This window comes from Budorcas taxicolor, chromosome 5 (genome assembly GCF_023091745.1).
Source record: "Budorcas taxicolor isolate Tak-1 chromosome 5, Takin1.1, whole genome shotgun sequence".
Taxonomy (NCBI): domain Eukaryota; kingdom Metazoa; phylum Chordata; class Mammalia; order Artiodactyla; family Bovidae; genus Budorcas; species Budorcas taxicolor.
In genome coordinates this window covers 101,344,848-101,361,006 of record NC_068914.1, presented here as the reverse complement: position 1 = coordinate 101,361,006, position 16,159 = coordinate 101,344,848, and the positions used below count along the sequence as shown (strand labels likewise).

Genomic DNA, 16,159 nt, shown 5'->3' with positions numbered 1-16,159 from the left:
GCCAAACATCAGCCTGAATCAACCATAGGTATACATATGTCCCCTCTTTCTTGACTCTCCTTCCCTCCTCCCTCCCCATACCACCCCTCTACGTTGTTACAGAGCCCCAGGTTGAGTTCCCTGAGTCATACAGCAAATTCCCATTGGCTATCTATTTTACACACGGTAATATATGTTTCTATGTTACTCTCTCCATACTCTTTCCACTCTTTCCTTCGTCCCTCTCCCACCCTCATGTCCATAAGTCTGTTCTTTGTGTCCTGTCTCCACTGCTCCCCTGCAAATAATTTCATCAGTACCATCTTTCTAGATTCCACATACCTGTGTTAGTATATGATATTTGTTTTTCTTTCTGAGGTACTTCACTCTCTATAATAGGGTCTAGGTTTATCCACCTCATCAGAACTGACTCAAATGTGTTCCTTTTTATGGCTGAGTAATATTCCATTGTATGTATACACAACAGCTTCTTTATCCATTCATCTGTAGACAGACATCTAGCTTGCTTCCATGTCCTAGCTATTGTAAATAGTGTTGCAATGAACATAGGGGTGCTTGTGTCTTTTTCAGTGTTGGCTTCCTCAGGATATATGCCTAGTAGTGGGATCGTGGGTAGTACAAAGGTGAAGAAGAGGAATGCTGATATTGTATTAACAACCGGCTAGTTGTTAATTGAGGATACCACTGAATGCAACTGTCAGGAGTAAGCTTAAGCAAAGATAGAGAGGAAGGGAAAAAAATGGAAGGATAATGGAGAGGAGTAAGAGAGAGGATGGAGACTAGAAAAAGGGAAGAAGTGAGGGGCAGTAGAGGGTTGCCTCTAAACTATAAGTCTGTTATTCTCATTCTAAATTTTCTTTGAATTTCACCTCTCAGTTCAGTTCAGTCACTCAGTCGTGTCTGACTGTTCGCGACCCCATGAATCGCAGCGCGCCAGGCCTCCCTGTCCATCACCAACTCCCAGAGTTCACTCAGATTCGCGTCCATCGAGTCAATGATGCCATCCAGCCATCTCATCCTCTGTCGTCCCCATCTCCTCCTGCCCCCAATCCCTCCAGCATCAGAGTCTTTTCCAATGAGTCAGCTCTTCTCATGAGGTGGCCAAAGTACTGGAGTTTCAGCTTTAGCATCATTCCTTCCAAAGAAATCCCAGGGCTGATCTTCAGAATGGACTGGTGGGATCTCCTTGCAGTCCAAGGGACTCTCAAGAGTCTTCTCCAACACTACAGTTCAAAAGCATCAGTTCTTTGGCGCTCAGCCTTCTTCACAGTCCAGCTCTCACATCCATACATGACCACAGGAAAAATCATAGCCTTGACTAGACGGACCTTAGTCGGCAAAGTAATGTCTCTGCTTTTGAATATGCTATCTAGGTTGCTTACAACTTTTCTTCCAAGGAGCAAGCATCTTTTAATTTCATGGCTGCAATCACCATCTGCAGTGATTTTGGAGCCCCCAAAAATAAAGTCTGACACTGTTTCCACTGTTTCCCCATCTATTTCCCATGAAGTGATGGGACCGGATGCCATGATCTTCGTTTTCTGAATGTTGAGCTATAAGCCAACTTTTTCACTCTCATCTTTCACTTTCATCAAGAGGCTTTTTAGTTCCTCTTCACTTTCTGCTATAAGGGTGGTGTCATCTGCATATCTGAGGTTGTTGATATTTCTACCAGCAATCTTGATTCCAGCTTGTGTTTCTTCCAGGCCAGCGTTTCTCATGATGTACTCTGCATATAAGTTAAATAAGCAGGGTGACAATATACAGCCTTGACGTACTCCTTTTCCTATTTGGAACCAGTCTGTTGTTCCATGTCCAGTTCTAACTGTTGCTTCCTGACCTGCATACAGATTTCTCAAGAGGCAGGTCAGGTGGTCTGGTATTCCCAGAGGTCTGGTTTAACCTCTAAAGGATACCAAAAGTAAGCAGGAACCTGAGATTCTGCTTTGTAAGTTCTATCAAAACTATTTTGTAATAAGGAGAGAGGAAAATAGCTGTTTTGTTTTAGTAAATCAGCCTAAAAGAATAGGGATTTCCCCTTTTTCTATATTGTTAATGGATTAAGCATCCTGTGGCTGTTCTGTAAATAATGTCTTTATGTGGGTATGGGTACTAGCTCTTACAAAAATTCTTACAGAACCTCCACATTACTATCCAGGAACTAGATAGAACTTACAGAAGTTTCTCTTCCTCTTTTGGAGACCTTATCCCTTTGTTTATAATTGGCTTTTGGTTTTCAGTTCTTACTTTGGCAACCAGTCCTTACTTCCACCCCTTAACTCCAACTTCTGCCTCATTCCCAATTGTGATCTAAACCATGAATTGGATAAGCTAGGTTAACACTTTCCTAAGGAGTAGTTCTACTCAGATCACTGTCTTTTTTGAGATTCAAGGTATGTGAGAAACTATGAGAGTATGGGTCCAGGAGTCAGGCTGTATGGACTCAAGTGTTTTAACGTTCTATCCTAGTTTTTTTTTTAAAAGTATGTCAGACTTTAAGAGACTTCTGTTTGTTTTTAAATAGATAATAGATGTATGGACTTGTTATAAAATATAAAAGGTTCAAACAAGTATAAAGGAAACAAAGAAGAAGTCTGTTTTCAATCCATCCTCCATGTACCTAGTTTGTCTTTCTAGTGGCATCATTATTAACTGCTTCTTGTGTATCTTTCTGGAGATAGTGCTATGTGTATTATATCAAACTTTGAAAAATTATTTCCAAAGTCCTTTGTGATTTGTAAAAATAAGTATAGATAAAGATTAAATTTAATCTAGTTAATGGGGGGCTAGGTGGTTGCATATATGCATTTTATTTTGATCTGAAGATAGACTAGGCACGTATACCTTTCATATTCTTGGGCTAGGCTACTTCCTTCAAATGTGTAGTGTTGCCAGTATTTATTGTTTGGTGAAACAAAAATATTTCTCTAATGACCACAGGAACAGAATATTTTCATGACTTTGAGATTTTAAGCCTTGATGAAACCAGACCCCTAATCTACCAATCTAAGCATTCTTCCTGTGGGTAGTATAAGGGTGAAGAAGGGGATGCTGGTGTTTCCGAACTTCTAAGGGTTTGTGATCTCTGTATGTCTTACCAAAATTAAATTGTGTCAAATGATGAAAATAGGGTAAAAGACAAGGGAGGACAAAATAAACTGTAGGCAGATGTTATCTTTTCCTTCATCTTTCCTCTAAGGCACCCGTTTTGTGGAAGAGAGCCACATACACCTCTCTGCAGGCTCTGTCACCCTTCTCCACTTTGCAGTTCCTTCTTCAGCCGTATCTCCTCCTGAACGCAGCCGACCCACCAGCTAGGCTGAATAGTGGAGGGGTTTGGTTATGCAGAGTCAGGCTCCATGGGGACTTAGTTGTGTCCCAGCCATGTTCTGCCTAAGCAGTTGGTTGTCATGTTCAGACAAGCTGCTTAACCTTCAAAGCTCCCTTTCCTGTCCTGGAAATTAAACTTTTTGTCTATGTTTCCTGGTACATATGAGATGTTGCCACAGTGACATGTACCTACACACTGATGGCATAGTTGGTTATTCCTTGGGATACAGGCATGGGCTTTCACTGCCTGACAGGGCTGTGCCCCCCATAGCACTGTACACGTATTTCAGTTGAGGGCTCTTGCTCTGGTCAGTCTATGTAACCACCAGTCTTATGTAGGTTTTACTCTTAACTTGTTTGGGTCACGGTTCAAATGCCTTTGTTTCTTAAATGTTCTACTTTGGACTCGACATTACCTATTTCCAGGGAACTTAGAACTGTCCTCTTCCCAGAAGGGAGACGAAAGGATGTAGGGTCATGTAAAGAACTGTTTTACTCAGCTCTCTGCACCGGTTTGGATACTGTCAGTCTTAGGGTTTCCATTACTTGGTTCTGCTTAATAAAAAGTGAAGTGACATACCAAAAGGAATGTTGAAATAAAATTAAGACTCAGTTTCTAAGTTTTAGAAGGAAACTAATAACATATTCCCTGCTCTACTTCACAGAGTTGTTGGGAAGATCAAATGAAATCATAAATGTTATAGGACTTAAGATACTGTTTAATTGTTAGACAAAAAGATATAGTACAAAATTCTGCATCAAACTGTGCCAACAGTAGTGAGGAGGTTCTTTTTCCAGTCTTGAAGAAAGCAGTTTCTTAAGAGTTTCTGGTATGTATCCCCTTGCACCTGAGTCTTTAAGGTAGAATGGTTTGTTCATCATTCAGGGCCCCAAAAGGAAACAGATGGCATACCCAAGCAGAGTAATTTGAGAAAGATGTAATAAAGATACTATTTACAGAGAGACTTAGGGAAACCAGTGAGAGTAAGCAGAGTACCCTATGGCCAGCAATTACAGAGCTTACGTTACTGTAGATCTAAAGGGGGAAAGAACTGAGGGAGATTGCCAGAATCTGAGAGTAGCTGTATGGAGAGAACTTGGGGCCCCAGTAGCAGTATGCAGTCAAATCATGGTATTCTGGCAGGGGAAGGAGCTAGGAAAAGAAATATTCTGATCTCCTTCTCCTCCTGCCCTTTGATATCCTATTGGTGTGTATCTGGTTCACCAAACCCAACTGGAATCCACCGGACAAGGAAGCCTGTTCATACACTCTTTATGGTCAGCTTCCTAGCCACAAAGCAAAATGGACAGGAGTGGCAAGCAGATCTGGAAGGGCGAATGGATGGATCCCTGGGCAATAAGTTTGATTGTTTTATTAACTGAGGATTCTTTAGTTATTTTGACTTAGGGTTTGAAAATGTTGATTTTATACCTAAGACCTTGTTTGAGTATCACCTGGTGTGGATGTGAGTAACTCCCCCTGGCATTAAAGGAATGTGGAAAACAGATTACTGTTATAGCGGTAAGAGCCGTGAAAGAGAAGTGGGGAGGAGATGAGGAGCTGGAGGTGGTGTCAGGCGTACTTGAGCTGAGAGGAAGTAGTGGAAGCGCTGAGAGTCAGGTTTTAAAACCAGGTATGTTGGGCAGATCTGTGGTGTGGGTTCTCTGGCTTAGGCTCTGCATGTTGCAGAGCAACCTTTCTGTTGTTACTGCCTTTTGATAATTTTATTTATTCATTTTTGGCTGTGCTGGTTCTTCGTTGCTGCACGGGCTTTCCCTCGAGGTGGCGAGCAGGGGCTACCCTCTCGCTGTTTTGCACGGGCTTCTCATTGTTTGGCCCCTCCTGTTGCACAGGCACGGTTGTTCGGCCTCTCCGGTTGCACAGGCGCGGTCTCTAGGGCCCATGGGCTTCGTTAGTTGCAGCGTGTGGCCTGCGTGGTTGTGGCTCCCGGGCTCTGGAGCACAGGCTCAGTAGTTGTGGCGCACAGCCTACGTTGCTTCTGGGCATTTGGGGTCCTCCTGGATCAGGGATCGAACCTGTGTCTCCTGCATTGTCAAGGGGATTCTTTACCACTGAGCCACCAGGGAAGCCCCTTGTTTTGTTTTGAATGTTACTGTTTTTTTTTTTTCCCCCAGAAGGAAGGATTATTGAAAATACTCCTTTTTTATTCTGATATGATGTAATGTCTAATTTATATTTTTACTTGAATTTCAACAAAGTGTGTTAATTTTAAGACTTCTCTACCTGTAAATGAAGTGGGGTGATGCCAACTTAGGCTGAATCCTGTGCTAGGTCATGCTAGTCTGTAGGACGTTTTCAGTGGTTGGAATGTCCTCCCCTCTCCACCCGTCTCTGTGAAGATTTTTTTAATTATTCACTTTTGTATTTGACTGTGTTGGCACTGTGCTGCTGTGCATGGGCTTTCTCTGGCTGTGGTGAGCAGGGGCTGCTCTCCAGCTGCGGGCGCAGGCTTCTCACTGCAGAGGTTTCCCTTGTTGTGGAGCACGGGCTTTCGGTAGTTGTAGCTCCTGGACTCGAGTGCAGGCTTGAGTGCACGGGCGTAGCTGCTTCGAGGCATGTGGGATCTTACCAGACAGGGGATCGAACTCGCGTCCCCTGCATTGTCAGGCAGATTCTTAACCACTGGACCACTGGGGAAGTCTCTCTATGAAATTTTTATAACAGCTTTATTGAGATAGAATTCCCATGGTGTACAATTCACCCATTTAAATGGTACAGTTCAGTGGCTTTTCATATATTTGCCGAATCATGCATCCATTACCATACTTTGAGGGCATTTTCGGTACCAACCCTGCAAAGAAACCTCACTCACACAACCATCACTTCCCAATTCTTTCATTATCCCCCTCTCCTAGCCGTAGGTGATCACTCATCTACTTTCTGTTTCTAAAGACTTGCCTGTTCTTCATATAAATGGAATCATATAATTGGTGGTATTTTGTGATTGCCTTCTTTCACTTAGCATGTTTTCAAGGTTCACATCATAGCATGTATCTGTATTTCTTTCCTTCTTAATGACTAATAGGCTCATATGTGGATGTACCACATTTTATTCATCCTTTTTATCAGTTGATAGACATTTGTGTTCACTTTGGGCTATGATAATGCTGCTACGAAATCCTTGTACAGGTTTTGTGTTGGACATGTTTTCAGTTCTCTTGGGTACATACGTAGGAATGGAATTGATGAGTCATGTGATAGCTCTGTGTTTAATTATTTTAGGAACTGCCAAACTGTCTTCCAGAGCAGCTGCAACATTTTACGTCCCCACCAGTAGTGTACAAGGGTTCCAGTTTCTTCACAGCCTCACCAACACTTATTTTTTATTGTAGCCATCAAAGTTACTTTTGATTAAAGCTATAATCTTTTTATTATAGCCATTCTAGTGGATATGAAGTTGTATCTCATTATGATTTTGATTTTCCCTATGGCTCCCTTTTAAAAGTTTACCATCCTACTCATTTTTCAAGGTAAAACCCAAAACATTTTCTTTGAGAAACTTTTCCCTCAGGAATTGTTTTTCTTTCATGTTCTCATACCATTTTTCTTGGATCTCCATAAAAAGCACAGACATTTTGTTCTGCTAGTTATCTAGGTTGTATGCTCTGGTTTGTGAAATACTTAGTGGCTTCTTGTGAAAGTGAAGTCACTCACTCGTGTCCGACTCTTTGTGACCCTATGGACTGTAGCCTTCCAGGCTCCTCCGTCCATGGGATTTTCCAGGTAAGAATACTAGAGTGGGTTGCCATTTTCTTCTCCAGGGGATCTTCCCGACCCAGGGATCGAACTTGGGTCTCCTGCATTGTAGGCAGTCCCTTTACCCTCTGAGCCACCAGGGAATCCCAATGGCTTCTTGTGGGTATGTGTTTAAATTTATTATGAAATATTTCACTTATACACTTATTCACCTATGAGTCCCCACTGCATCAAGCAGAGCTTACACATATTCGGCATTCATATATTTATTGAATGATTCAAATAATGCAAAGGGCCTCATGAGTGAATATTAGGAGGATTGATACTTTGCAGGGAAAGTGGACTTTATTAGGAGACATGAGAGAACTCAGGAAATAATGTGTTAGATAAAAATGATCAGATGTGTTATATGTCGCAGAGACCACTGGCTCCAGAAACTTGTCTTGTGGATCATCAATATTCGTATTGTAATAGGAATTTCGATGTCAGGCCACTGGATTATGTGTCTGTGAGACTTTCTTAGGGGTTTATTAAGATGATGCACAGTTAGCAAACCCCCTAAATTTGTTTTACTCCTTTTAGTAAATATCCATGCATATATTCTGTGCCAGGAACTTAGCTGGGCACTAGACATGGGGTGGAATTTTCTCCGGCTCTGCTGATAATAAAGTTAAGGGCTCAGGATGGGGATGACTTTGATAGCAAATGAATGGATACAGGGTTTGTGAATTTTCTTAAACCGGGCAAAGTGAACAGTTGATCTGAGAACCTTATTTTCAGAATAAAAACAGTGTTTTACTTGCATTAGATTTTAATTAGCAAGTAACTCATCTGAGTAGATCATTCTCTTAAAGATCTGATGAAAACAGTGCTTGGGAAGTAGGCTTTGAATCTCTGCTACCATTGTGATCTCTTGCAAGAGAGCAGAAGGAAGAACACACTCTTGTCTCCTCGTTTCCTGTAACTCAGCAAGACAGGAAACATAAAGTTCCTGCTACAGGAAGAGGGGAGTTTGCTTTTTCTTGTTCTGGATGAAGATGAAGGAGTTATATGTTTCTTTATCCCCGTGCTGTAAGCCCTTCCCCAGATTATCATGCCCCAGAGATTCTTACAGGATATTTTTACAACATAGTTCTCTAATCATCTTTTAAATACCACCCCACCAATCTTTAATCCCACCAGTCTTTAAGAAATTAAAGTCTTTTCAATATTTTATCTTAAAGGTCTCAGCCTTAGTAAAAGAAGAACAAAGCAGAAGGAATTGTTTTCTAATCTAGACATAAGTAACCATCGAGGTGGTCAGAGAGAGGTAGTTCTCAAGATGGTTAGGACCCACTCACTGCCTGCCTCCTAACCTCATATCTCTTCATGTGCTTTCCATAAAAACATCTCTCCAGAATTTTCCTGGATCTTTAAGAACTGCTAGGGGAAGCATCAAGTTTCTGAAGACAGATAATAGCTCAATTTGGGTGAGTTATCTATATTCTGAAAGGAAGGATTTTATCCTTTAATTATAGAACAACTTCATTTTTTAAACGATTCCAGCTTCTAAAAGAATAACTGTAACTGGCAGTTTGTCCTTGCTGTGTGCTGAGCCCCGTGCTCAGTCCCTATCCATTAGCTCATTTGTCCTGCCTTCTCTGCCTTCCTTCAGCTCTCGTGTGTGGCCGTTCACTCTGCAAGGGGAGTGGTCTTTCTTGGAAGCAGCCAAGTCCTCCCCATGCTGGTGTTCCCACACACCTTTTACTGAGAGATTCTGGTCTCCAGCCAGCCTTAAATTTGCTGTCCTCTGGCGCTTGCATTGAGTCCGTTCACCTTTGCAGTCCAGCCAGTGTTCTCTATTTTGCCTTGGTAACCCGCTGCCCATAGGTATCTGAATTTCACTGGAAGATCCAAAGCCATAAAGTCCTTGCCCTGAGATTGCCTCCCGTCTTTAGGGATCACAGCTGAATTTATTCCATTTCCCAGGAATTAGTGCAATGTTAGAACTTTCTAAAAGTGTTAATACCCACTCCATAAGCCTACATTTCTAAGGCGCTGTGTTCACTTTTAGCTAAGAAATCAAATTTTAAGGCTCTCCAACACTTCACTATGCTTTTCAGGCCTTCCCTGCATAGTATTTCTAAGGTATTTAAATGTTTATTAAATGAATAAAGTTAACCAGTATTTATTCTAAAAGCATTCACATATATGCATCAAGCAGATCACTTCCCATTCTGCAAGTTTGATTTTTTTTCCAAGTAATTCCAGTAGAGAGCTTCCCTTTTTATTCCTATTATATAGCAGTTTAACAAGAAAGGAACTTCCTAAAAAATTTATGAACACTAATTTAATGAAACAGTAACTTTTAAAAACCAGAGACAGACAGTGTGACATTCACTCTTGGTAAAAAACTGAGAAACAGAGTATTAACCCAGAATATTAAACAAACACAACTTTTAGTCCCCCATTCCCTGTTCCTGTATCAACTAAAGACTCTTAAAATGATTTAAAGCACTTGGATATCCTTGGGAAGTAATATTAAAATGTACAATAATATTTCTGCATTAATTTTCATAGGTAGTATTAAAAGGAATAGTAAATTGCATATTCTTTCATTCAAAATACAGAAATCTGAAATATTAAAACAAATTTTACAAAATTGTAATTGGTTTGTGCTGGGTTTTACCTAGCTTTAACACAAATAGTTATTTTTATTACATACGTTTGAGGGCATAAGAAATATATTTTTCTTGATTGTACAAAATGATTCATTGCAAAATGCTTAAATAAGCTCTCTAGGAACATTTCCATGTTCTTATCAGTGACCATAAAGTGAAGAGAAGGCATTTGTCAAATTTTTGAGCGTCAGTGTAGAGGGAAGTGGGATGGAAGGTGACTGAGGTCTAGAGTTTAGGTGACTGGCAAGGTCAACCAGTTAGGAGGCTGCAGAGTTAAGGATGGGACCCAGGATTTTCTTACCTAAAAATGCTTCAGATTAGTATACTCAAGAAGAAGGGACTAGGGAATCTAATTACGACTGTAGAAACTTCAAAACTCAATTAGGTGTGTGTACGATAACACCTGCCTATTGCCGTAAGTGCTGTGTTCCGCCGCAAGCCCAGCTTCAGCACACTTGCTATTAGCAGCTAATTCTTTTTTACACAGATTCACAAATTGGGAATCAAGTTCTAACCCCTCTTCTTTTCCAGAGTTACAGCGATGCTGCATGCTTCTTCCTTTTACTCTCCCACCAAGGGTGGCTTGAGGGATGATAAGAATGTTGCCAAGTAGATCCAATATAGAGACGTGCTTGCCATTTTCTGTTTCACTTAATTTCACGTTTAACAGTGTATTACCCATTTTGGGAAGAAGTTCTTTATCAGCGCCCTTGAGAAAGCACAGCAGATCACTAATCTTCTCTGAGCCTCCACCCACTCTGCCTCAGCGTTGCCCTGGGCCTGGCGTACTTGCAGCCAGGCGTGCAGGCGCTGCTGCGGGAGAGCCCGGGCCTGTGGTGTTTTGCCGCTGTCAGCCATGGCTCAGGCCATGTGGATATCCCACAGGTTCCAGCCCCGCGCCGCACAGGCCCACCCCTGCAAGTTTGAATTTAACTCCTATATTTTCCCTGACCTCCCTTCATGTCTAATGTCTCCTAATTAGTCTATCTTTGGTCTCCTACCCCTCTGAACCAGCTGGGATAATGCAGCCAGTGTTAACTTTCTTAAATATATGATATCATGTCATTTCTCAGCTTATAGTAAACCTAGTAATGTTTCCCAGTCACTTCCAGAATTAAGTCTCCTTTATAACATGGCTCATGCCTACCCTCTTCTATGGAATAACTTTACATATTTCTTTGCTACATCCTTTATTTCTAAAGGCAAATTTAATACCATCCCAGGTGTCTTAAGATCCTAAGCCAAATGTGAGGGTCCTTGCTTTAGAGTTCAAATCTTGCTCTTCATTTTGAGCTTAGGCCCTGACAGAGGACCAGTGGCCTCAGAGGACTATTTCAGACAAGGAGACAAGGAAGACAATTCACCCTACCCTTCCCACCCCCAGTAAAAATATCTCAGTCCTCTGGACTCTCATATGTTGTTACCCTTTTCTCTTTTACATATATAGGTAAACATGGATCATTAGCTTACTTTAGTTAGTATTCTCTCTCCAAATAGTTTCTTTTGGGAAGCCAAATAAGCTTTCCTTAGAGCCTTGCTCAACTTTATTTCGTAAATTCTCTTGAAAAGAGAGTATTTTTCTGTTTTTTCTCTTTGGAGCCAAACCTGCATAGCAGTTTCAGAAGCTATTTGGGAACAGCAAGAGAGAAAAAAAATTTTTTTTCTGAACTACATTTTTTTTCTAGGAGTTTTTCTGGCCTTTTTTTTTTTTTAAATTAATGACTAAGTCATATTTTTAGATTATGGCTAAGACCTTACTGTTAAAACCAAGATTATAACCATGGTAGCAAACCAGTAACTTGTTTTCGATTTCTTTCTTTCCTCAATAACCCTTGGTTCTTCTTTGGACAGTCCTAGCATCATTGATGGTTCCTCTTAGGAACGTTCTCTCACACTGGGAAAGGGCATGGGTGAACTCTGGCTGAGATGGGTGATCTCGTGTACTTGTGCTTGGTGCCTGATGCGATGCTGCTGGAGTTGCTTCTGCTGCTGCTGTACTGCCGGCGCCGCTGTCATCCCCAGGCCTAGACTCTCATATTGCTTGGTTGCCGGGGCGTGAGGCTGCTGCACACCGTCAGCTTGGAGGATCTTAGTTCCCCAACCAGAGATTGAACCCAGCCCCAGCAGTGAAAGCACTGGGCCCTAATCACTAGACCTCCAGGGAGTTCCCTAGAATCTTATATTTAGAAGAAGCAGCTTGGCTTTCTCAGCTAAGAGGAAGGGCATGTCTTAGCGAATGACCTCTAGCAGTGATCTTATTCTGAACTCAGAAGCACTCATGATTAGAATATAGGTCATAATCTTCTTGCCTTTAAATCAGACGGTGCACTTACCGTAGTAGTGACAATGGGGGAGGTCTTGACCACTAGTATGTGATTATTATTACATATCTACTGATTCACTGGCGATTTCAACATCGTTCTTAAGCACTGCCATTTCTAGCACTGGATGTATGACTTTTAGGTTTATTTGCTGTTTTTGTCTTGTTGTCTGAAAGTTGCTTAAAAAATACACATGCCTTGCCCTGCCCTTGTTGACTATCACTGCCACCACAGAGGAATAATAATTCATATTCCACCAGCATGTGGACTGTTTTGTATGGAAAATCCTAGTATGAGTGCTGGCAAAGAGAGGGGAACAGGGATAGGAAATAGATAGGGTATATCAGGAGCTGCAGTAGGTTATGAGTCTTTGGGCCATTCCAGAATGTGGTATTGAGTTTCTTCTTCACTGTAGTATGGAGCTAAGGAGTGAACAGCCTATTTGCAAGTGGATACAAATGTGTATTTGCACATTTTTTAATGGCAGAAATAGGGAAATACTTGCTTCAACATATTTAGCCTGAGCAAAGATTTTTATGTTAAGAGTTTTCTAAAGGTCAGAGGCATGAAATATAAGAGGCACATATTACATTAAGAGTATTTGGGGGAAGGTTTCCCCTCACTGATATTTATGTATCTCTTTCTCTCCATTACCACTCCAGCCTCTTACTGCCACCGCTACCAAAGGAAAGCAGGTAGGGGACGCCCTGGAGATGAAGCTGGCATTTTATAGGAAAGTAATTCCAAGTAGATCTGTACTGGAAAGTGCTTTAAGCCAAGGGAGAACTGGAATTTGAGTATGATATAGTAAAGTGTACCGCATTATAGGTAGTTATGCAAATTTGGGGGTTTCCTCAGTGGCTCCACAGTAAAGAATCTGCCTGCAATGCAGGAGACTGGGGTTTCATCCCTGGGGTTGGGAAGGTCCCCTGGAGGAGGAAATGGCAACCTACTCCAGTATTCTTGTCTGGAAAATCCCATGGACAGAGAAGCCTGGCAGGCTGCAGTCCATAGGATTGCGAAAGAGTTGGACGTGACTTAGTAACTAACAAATGCAAATTTAGAATATTATGAACCATATATTTGTGTACACTAGAAGCTTGATTAGCGCATAAGGATATAAAATATGTCTGGAAAGAATGAATCCCTGTTCTAGTCAACCTGGTAGTTTTTCTCTAACAGAAGGACCCCCAAAGTGTAGCAAAGTCTGGTTGCCTGTCCTGGTATCAATAGTGAAAAATTACAGATGTTTCATCCCAAATCTTGGATTTCCTTACCCATACTTTATCTAGTATTCATTCATATTTGAACCTTTAAAATATGGTTGTAAAGAACTTATGACTAAACCCCTATTAGCAGAGTAAAAAATTTCATTTTTTTTTACTACCTGGCACGATAATTAGTATTTCATTTTATTTGTCGAAGTGTATAATAATTTTCAAACTCCTGCAAGTGTTTTGCAGTGTTCATATTCTGCAGTTCTATGAATAATCTGTGTTCTGCATTTCTATACCTTCTTGATTTGATAAATTTCTAGTTCCTCTCTGTCATTTTTGAATAGAACTTAGATTTTTATTAATCTTGTCTCATTACAGTTTACTTAAGAGGCATACATCAATTGTATTTCCAGCATCTGTATAGTAAGAACGCTTCTCTATCACAAAGTATCTTTTTTCTAAACCTTTAGCAAACATATTTTGACCTCTCATTTTCCATGAAAGGACAGTTAAATATTTTCTTATTCAGAGAAAAATTCCTCTAGGTTTTTTTTTTTTCATTTTTTTTTAAAACTCTTCTAAGACTTCATTGCTGTTCGGGTTTGGAATCATTCTTTCCAAGGGGCCAAGATCTTCCTCACTCCTGAGCATCTAAGTGTATGATTTTTCTGACCTTTTGCTCTTCGTGTCTCCCTGCAGCCATATGTGTCGTTGTCTCAGCAAATGGCACCACCTAGTCCAAGCAGCAGTACCCCTAACAGCAGCAGTGTGAGCACTGCAAATGACCAGCTGAGTAAGACCAACCTCTACATCCGGGGATTGCAGCCAAGCACTACTGACCAGGACCTGGTGAAGTTGTGTCAGTCGTAAGTTGGGGCACATGTGGATAGGTTTCCAGGGACAGTACAGATTTGGTGATGCTGGCCTCTTACCAGATCCTCTTATCCTGAAATGCAGTATTATTTTGCTTCTACCCCTATTTTCACAAGGTTTCTCAGCAACCCCTCCTAAAGAAATTCTGAGTACTGCCAATATATAAAACTTTTCACGTGTTTCTCTGAAGAAAGCCAGATCAGCCTGACCTAGAAAGCCTGGTTAGTATATGAGTTTGTTTCCAGCATGTATCCAGAACTGATGGTCTTAGTGGAAAGATTTCTAGCCTTACACCTTGAATAGAAATGCTCAATATCTCTGAAGATATCGATCAGAAGATAGAGTTGGCAATGAGGATAGAAGAAAGTGGGACTAAATTGAATTATGCTCTTAGGAGAGTTTCTGCTGCTAGAGATATTTCCAGGGACCCAGAGGGGCCCTCAAACTAGTGGATAAAGAGGAGTATGAAGAAAGAGTTGTCACCTGGTATTTACCCCCTAAAGATCTTTGGGGTTCTCTTGCATAGACTAGAGTCACGAGGTAGAGATAACTACTGTGGAATTAGCCCAGTTAGGAAAGCTGGAAAAATTGCAAGCATGCAGAGATGCCAGCTCAATTCTATGTAGCAGAAAAATATGTGTTTCAGATCATTTATGTGGGGGCGTGATTAGAGGCTGGAAGGATGGGAGTACTAACAGGGAAGGAGAAACCGAGCTTATTTATTTGGGTGTGCCCGGTCTCAGTTGCGGCAAGCAGGATCGTCATTGCAGTGCACGGGGTCTATAGTTGCAGCACGGGTTCTCTAGTTGTGGCCTGTGGGTTCAGTGGTTGCAGCACTCAGGCTTAGTTGCTGTGAGGCATGTGGGATCTTAGTTCCCTTACTAGGGATCAAGGCCACGTCCCCTGCATTGGAAGGTGGATTCTTAACTTCTGGGCCACCAGGAAAGTTCCTAAATTTACCATTGTTTAAAACTGTTGAAGTATAACAAGCATACAGAAAAGTGTACAAATCATAAGTGCTTATAGAACAGTGAATTTTCATACGGTGAACACATCCTTGTAAGAGTCCCTTGTAACGCAGATCAATGGAACATTATCAGCTCTTCAGAAGCCCACCTCCAGAAAAGAAAAAAACAAAACAAAACAAAAGCCCACCTCCCTGTGACAATCTCTCTCCTGCCCTCAAAGGTATCTACTGTTTGACCTCTGAACGATTAATGTGGCTTGTTTGAACTTCATATAATGATATAGCACATACCATTTTATGTCTAGTTTCTTTTTCTCAGTGTTTGTGAAATGCATCCACGTTGTTGCTTGTAGCAAAACTTGGTTCATTCTTCTTGCTTTCTAGAATTCCATCATAGGAATATAACACAGTTTGTTTACTGGTTCTACTGTTGCGAGATACTGGGTTGGTTTCCAGTATGTGACTGTTACAGATATGAATAGTGCTGCTCTGAATTTGTGCAAGACTTTTGTTGCATGTGTATATACACTTATGTTACTAGGAGTAAAATTGCTAAATTATAGGGTATACATTTGTTCAGCTTTTGTAGATACTAGTAAACAATTTTCTGAAGTGGTCAAACTGATACAGACTCCCACAATAGTATATGCGTGTGCCAGCTGTCCCAAATCCTGGAGAGGCTGAACATCCAAGGCCTCAGAGGTACTCTATAAATCCCTTAGTCTTCTGAAGTCGTGGTTTTGGAATTCTGTTTGCACCAGGCTGCACAGACCCAGTCTCTAAAGGCTGGATATGTGTATAACACTGGATCCTTTGGCTTACCTTGTTAGAAAGGTATTTAAATGAACTTAGGGGACTTGGTCTAGGACTAGTAATTTTTTGAGGGAATAGGCCAGAATGTCTTTAGGAAACATAAGAGACGTGGGTTTGATCCCTGGGTTGGGAAGATCCCCTGGAGGATGGCATGGCAACCCACTCCAGTCTTCTTGCCTGCAGAATCCCCATGGACAGAGGAGCCTGGCAGGCTTCAGTCCATGGGGTCGCAAAGAGTCGGACACGACTAAAGTGACTTA

At 41.3% G+C, this 16,159-nt stretch overlaps 1 protein-coding gene across 2 annotated transcripts in view; it reads left to right on the top strand.

Annotated features, from left to right (window-relative positions):
- RBMS2 (RNA binding motif single stranded interacting protein 2) overlaps window positions 1-16,159 on the top strand; it is a 56,318-nt gene that overhangs the window by 19,696 nt on the left and 20,463 nt on the right. For both annotated transcript variants that reach the window (XM_052641051.1, XM_052641050.1), the window contains exon 2: window positions 13,946-14,112. In XM_052641051.1, coding sequence (XP_052497011.1) covers window positions 13,946-14,112 — 167 coding nt within the window. The remainder of the gene's footprint in view (window positions 1-13,945; window positions 14,113-16,159) is intronic.